Source organism: Buceros rhinoceros, unplaced genomic scaffold, assembly GCF_000710305.1.
Source record: "Buceros rhinoceros silvestris isolate BGI_N320 unplaced genomic scaffold, ASM71030v1 scaffold4817, whole genome shotgun sequence".
Classification (NCBI taxonomy): domain Eukaryota; kingdom Metazoa; phylum Chordata; class Aves; order Bucerotiformes; family Bucerotidae; genus Buceros; species Buceros rhinoceros.
In genome coordinates this window covers 53084-59360 of record NW_010423810.1, presented here as the reverse complement: position 1 = coordinate 59360, position 6277 = coordinate 53084, and the positions used below count along the sequence as shown (strand labels likewise).

Below are 6277 nucleotides of genomic sequence, written 5' to 3'. Positions count from 1 at the left end.
TTCCTGCTTTTCCCCAGAAGCAAAGATAGCATAGAATATCACTCCACTGTAATGCACCAGGGCTGCGATCAGAAAGACATTTTGCCATTCTTCCCGAGTCTGAAAGAATGGTGCAGGTCTCATTAAATGTGCAGTAAAAATAAATATTACTCTCTGAGTTAGACCATGAATTGGCACATATTGAACAATGACTGTGACCACTGTTTGATTCCTTATGCTACAGATAGAAAAATTTATGAGTCATTGTGAAGATTTTTTTTTACATAATAATGGCTAATAAAATAAAATGTGAGATTTTTTTTTTCCTCACGGTGAAGTTTCTCTCTTGCATGTGAAATATTTTTGGAGTGGGAAGTGCAGGGATTTCTTTAACAACCAAGTTAATCTTATTGTAGTGATTATTATTTATCACTTATTAATCAGTGATTGCTTAGGAACACTACCAGAGATGTGTTGTAGAGGAGTTTCCCAAGTCCTATAAGCATTACCCAGTAGTATGGAGATATTGCAGAGACCTAGCCTGAGGTGGTGTAAACTAATATCTCCCTACACAGATAATTAGTTTAGAATAGCCGAAAATCTGTCCCCCATGATATTGTAAAAGTAAATGTTTAAAACAAATAACAACAGAAGACGGCTGCAGAGATCGATGATGAAATGGAGTTCCCAGGAAGCTTCAAAGTGTCTTAACTTTTGTTGCATTACCTAATCCTTTTCCTAGAAAACATGGAGAAATGTTACCTTATGTTTCGTCATTGCACCAACGATGAGCGGGCACACCATGCCTGACAGCGTCCCCACGCCGTTGGAGATCCCCATTAGGATGCTGGCGTAACGCGGGGCTATGTCCAAGTGATTCACGTTGAATCCTACAGCAAATGAGAGACAACAGTCAACTATGCAGCTTTGCACTACCAGGCCAACAGGGCTTTCAACAGCTGTTCTGGTTGAAGAAGCCTGAAAACAGTAGGAAATTCCGCTACCATATATAAGAGACAAGTGCAGTATTTTCTTGGTGATAAAGGTGGAAGATATGTTGCAACTGCGTATTCTTTTTCAAAACCTTTTTTTAACCTATGGGGATCATGTTGTGTAGAAAATAGTTTGTTTTGGTCTCATTTAAAGTATCTGTGCTTCCCATCTTCTTATACTGAAACAATGAGCTCAAGAAACATTTTTAATTAAGGAATGCTTGTCAACAGTCTGGTATCTTTTTCATTTAGGTAGTAGTGGTTTTTAATCCGCATCTTCTGGTACTTCAAGTAGCAGTTTAACAATATGATAAAAAAAAAACAAACAGAATATAAACCAGCAGGAAAAATAATTACATGTACTTTAGCATATCTTCTCGGTACATATTTTATTAAGAAATAAAAACAAATAGTAAAAATCGGCTAAGATAATTATCTTGCTTAGGTAATGAAAATTAGTCATGTGAGCTATGAATGATCACAGAATCACAAAATGGCAGAGGTTGGAAAGGATTTTTGGAGATCATCTAGTCCAACCTCCCTGCTAAAGCAGGTTCACCTAGAGCAGGTTGCACAGGGTTCCATCCAGGCAGGTTTTGAATATCTCCAAAGAAGGAGACTCCACCTCTCTGGGCAGCCTGTTCCAGTGGTCTCAAAGCAAAGTTATTCCTCCTGTTCAGATGGAACTTCCTGTGTTCCAGTTTGTGCCCGTTACCCTTTGTCCTATCACTGGGCACCACTGGAAAGAGGTCTCATCCTCTTGACACCCACCCTTTAGATATCTATAAGCATTGGTAAGATCCCCTCTCAGCCTTCTCTTCTCCAGGCTAAACAGACTCTCAGCCTTTCCTCGTAGGAGAGATGGTCCAACCCCTAATCCAACCCCAGCCTTTCACCGGACTCTCCCCAGTGGTTCCTTTTCTCTCTTGAACTGGTGAGCTCAGAACTGGTCACAGTACTCCAGAAGGAGCCTCGCTAGGGCAGAGTAGAGGGGGAGGAGAACTTCCTTCAACCTGCCGGTCACACTAATGTATCCCAGGTTACCATTGGCCTTCTTGGCCACAAGGGCACATTGCTGCTCATGGTTAACTTCTTGTCTGCAAGAAAGGATGATTAATTCTAAGTCCATGGGGTTAAACACAGCAAAAGGTTGAGTACTAGGGAAAACCTGCAATAAAAGTAGACAGAAGTGGCCTGCTGTGCAAGCACCTCGTAACTGAGTAGCAAACCTACTTCCCACCTGCATAATCCTGAAATAACTGAAGACCAGCAGCTACTTTGCTGGTCAGTTTTGCTCAATAGATCCATATTCTTGGCAGTCTAATAGCTGATGGCCTTCCTTCTTCATAACAAAAGGAGTTTTTTTATTAATGATGGCATTGGTGGAGCTACAAAAGACAGTCTGGGACTGGTGAGACCCATGAAAGTGTTAGAAACAGCGGTTCTGGAGAAAGGCTGGTTATAGAGCTCAGTAGAGAGGGGACCTATCTAGAAAGTAAAAACCAGAAGCAGAGTTGCAATTGATAGCCTTTGAGCAACTATTCAGTGCAGGTTCTTTCAAAAAAGCATGTCCTGTGTGCAACGTGTTTCATAGATAGTGAAGTAAATATTTTCTGATATAGGAAAAAATAAGGAATGCCCCATAAGCAGCCACACTAAGAAACACACAGAACAGAAATGGGGACAGTAATAACAGTGATGTTAATAACAACACTTTCATCACTAACAGTAAAATCAATAGTAAGATTAATTCTTACCTGAAATTGCAAAGCCACTGAAACCTACTGCTAACACCAGAAAGGAAATAGCCACACCTTTTGTATGAGAATAACCAACCACCAAAAGCAAGGTTGCTTCCATCCCAAAGCCTTCAAATGAAACACATGGGAATAAATTACATTTAAATTACTATTTGTCACTGAGAGACTAATAAGTTCTAGCCACAACAACAACTTAATATGAAATAAAGTTCTTTCATATCTTATTAATGAACATACTTAGCAGCTTTGTGCTCTTGTAGAAATATTTGAATATTTATTGTCTGAGAATAAACATTTTTCTTCTCATTGTTGTGTAAATGACCCAAACAGCTGATGATGGTTAACTCACTGAGCAGTACAGGGAAACAAGGAGAAATTGTCTCTGTGCGAAGCGCTGAAAAATTCACAACAACACAAACAGCATAGGGAAAGGAGAAAAATACTTCTTGCCCCCAATTTCTCATGGTTCTAGTGATCTGAGACATTCTTGGCAAATGGGACAAAAGAGCATTTTTCAGACGAGTGTGCTACCATCACAATAGGGCATCCCTGACTATCACAGGGAACTTCCGGTCTCTGCCACTACTGCAAATTACCATTTTCTAGTATGCAACGTTACAATCCTTGAGTTAACTTTATTTAATGACACTGTAAATACACCCTGAAAATATAATGAATATAAAAATCCTTGTGAAGTTGCATAGCCAAGCTGCATGGCGCCTCTGCAGGCTTCTCTATTTCGGGCAGCCTGTGCAGTCCATAACTAATGTTAAGCCAGGAGATGGCAGAGGAAAGCAGCTCCAAAGGCTATCTGGCTTAAAATTTTTGCTCTCATTTAGTATCTTCCTTACATGTAGATGTCATTGATATTTCATTTTAGTGACTGAACTGGAAATAAACTATTTTGTGCTGAGTAACAATGAGTTTGTTTGTCTGTCCCTCACCTTTCTTCTACCTTTCAGCCTAAACCTCTCAGTGGGTTCTGCTGAAAGTAGCACATGGGAACATGGCTGGTTATCGCAAGGCTGTATCTACTGGGAAAGGACTTCTGCAGCACCACAGAATCTGGTTAGCTCTGTATGAAATTGCAGGATGATGCCTGTTTCATTACACTACTCTTCTGGACCAGTTCTTATTACCGTTCTAATTACTAACCAGGCTTCTTGCCTCCTCCTGTTTTAAAAGCATGCTCATATGAGTAAGGATTTATAACATGAAGATATCTAACATCAGCTCTCCATGAAAAGTTTCAGATTAACCAGCTGCAAATAAAATGTGGTGTAATTTGTCTCTTGTTGCAATTAAACATGTACCAAACTATGATGTCTGCATCAACTGCAGCACAGAACTGAAATACAGTATTTCCAGAATCCAGTAGTACCTCCACAATTCATGACCTTCCTTACAGTGGTAGTGGTTAAAATCTTCCTGCTCCGTAAGAAGTCAGCCAGCTGCCCTCCAATGGGTACGATTATTGTCATGACCATGTGAGGAACTGCTGACAAAAGACCAACCTGCAATTAGACAAATGAGTGCTTACTGCCCATGTCCTTCCTCAGGATTTAGGGGGAAGACAACAGGAGCCATACGTTTTCTTCACCTCCCCCATACCCACCACTGGACATATTTTTATCCTGGATACTTGTGTGGGAGGATTGCAGACCTTTTCACCAACAGAACCTGCAATCAAGACCTGGGTAACCTTATCATGGAGGCTCCACAACCTCTCTTGGCAACATGTGCAAGTGCTCAGTCTCCCTCAGAGTAAAAAGGTGTTTTCTGATGTTCAGGTGCAACCTTATGTGTTTTAGAATGTGCCCATTTCCTCCGGTCCTGTCACTGGGCAATACTGAGAAGAGTCTGACTCTCTTCTTTGCACCCTCCCTTCAGGTATTTGTATACATTGATGAGATTCCCCCCTGAGGCTTTTCTTCTCCCAGCTCTCAGCCTTTGCTCATATCATCTTAATCATCTTTGAGGACCTTCACTGGGCTTTCTCCAGTATGTCTATGTCTCTCTTGTACTAGGGAGCCCATAACTGGATACAGTACTCCATGCATGGCCTCATCAGTGCTGTGTAGAGAGGAAAGATCACCTTCCTCTACCTACTGGCAATATTTTGCCTAATGCAGGTCAGGATACCATTTGCCTTCTTTGCAAGCACACGCTGCCGGCTCATGGTCAACCCAGTGTCCATCAGGAGTCCCAGGTCCTTTTCTGCAAGGCTGCTTTCCCACTGGGTGGCCCTCCAGCATGTCCTGGTGCATGCGCTTGTTCCTCCCCGGGTGCAGGACTTTGTATTTCCCTTTGGTGAACTCCATGAGTTTGCTGTCAGCACATTTCTCTAGCCTGTCAAGGTCCCTCTGGATGGCAGCACAACCATCTGGCCTATCAACCTCTCCTCCCAGTTATGTGTCATCTGCAAACTTGCTGAGAGTACATTCTGCCTCCTCATCCAGACCATTAATGAAGATGTCAAACAAGGTCAGTCCCAGTACTGACTCCTGGGGTACGCTGCTAACTACTGGCCTCCAACTAGACTTCATGCTACTGGTCACCATCTTCTGGGCCTGGCTATTCAGCTAGTTTTCAATCCACCTCAGTGTTGGCTCAACCAGCCCATACATCAACACCTTGTCTATGAGGATCTTATGGGAGATGCTGTCAAAGGCCTTGCTGAAGTCTAGGTAGACAACATCCACTGCTTTCCTTCCCCTTGCCTACCAGGCCAGTCATTTCATCATAGAAGTTTATCAAGCTGGTCAGTGCAACTTCCCCTTGTGAATTTTCTGCCAAGGGTTATTGCTGTTTCCGTTAGCTCTGGTACTTATCCCAGATAAGTGAAAAGATTGTTTTGCAGAGTTTTCGTGATCAGCATGTCAACTTCTAGAAACTTTTCTTTGAAGAAGTAATTTAGTGAGAAGTTTGAGCTTATTTTCTAGGATAGGCAGCTTCCTTACATTGATTTTACCTTATTTACATAAGGTAACTTAGTCTTCACCTAGTGAGGTACACAGAGGTACTACTCTGGCATTTATGAAAGGTGATTTAGAATAAAGAAACCTATTTCATCTTAATACCCCTGTTCTTCATCTCCATGCTGCTCTTGGCCATTCAGAGTGTCATTGCTACCATGACAGCATTGCAGAACCTGGGCACACCGGTGCTCCCGGATCACACAGGTACTGATGCTATTTGTTATCAGTTCACAGGATTACACTTGCTTGGAAAAAATTTACAATATAGCAAGAAGGTTTTTTAAAGGAATGTTGGGAAAACTTCTGAAACAAATATTCCAAAGTCCTCATTTATGCTCTGAAGAGTGAATGTAACAATACTGGCTTTAATGAAGTGGCAGTGGCAGGGAATATCAATCCATAAAGAATTTGACTCCTCGTTATCAATGAAAAATAATTAAAAAAAAAGAAAAGAGGACAAAAATTACCTGGCAAGGAATGCTAAACTGCCAGCACTAATCAAAATGTGTACTCCTATTTATTTACCTTGCAGTTTTCATGATATATGGGATTTTTTAATCAACTCTTT

The 6277-nt window shown here is 41.4% G+C and overlaps 1 protein-coding gene across 1 annotated transcript in view; it reads right to left on the bottom strand.

The window, feature by feature from the left end:
* Positions 1-6277, bottom strand: part of SLC17A8 (solute carrier family 17 (vesicular glutamate transporter), member 8) — a 28426-nt gene that overhangs the window by 328 nt on the left and 21821 nt on the right. The window contains exons 9-12 of the mRNA XM_010140537.1: positions 4113-4245; positions 2729-2839; positions 742-869; positions 1-99 (exon numbers count right to left, since the gene is read on the bottom strand). Coding sequence (XP_010138839.1) covers positions 1-99; positions 742-869; positions 2729-2839; positions 4113-4245 — 471 coding nt within the window. The remainder of the gene's footprint in view (positions 100-741; positions 870-2728; positions 2840-4112; positions 4246-6277) is intronic.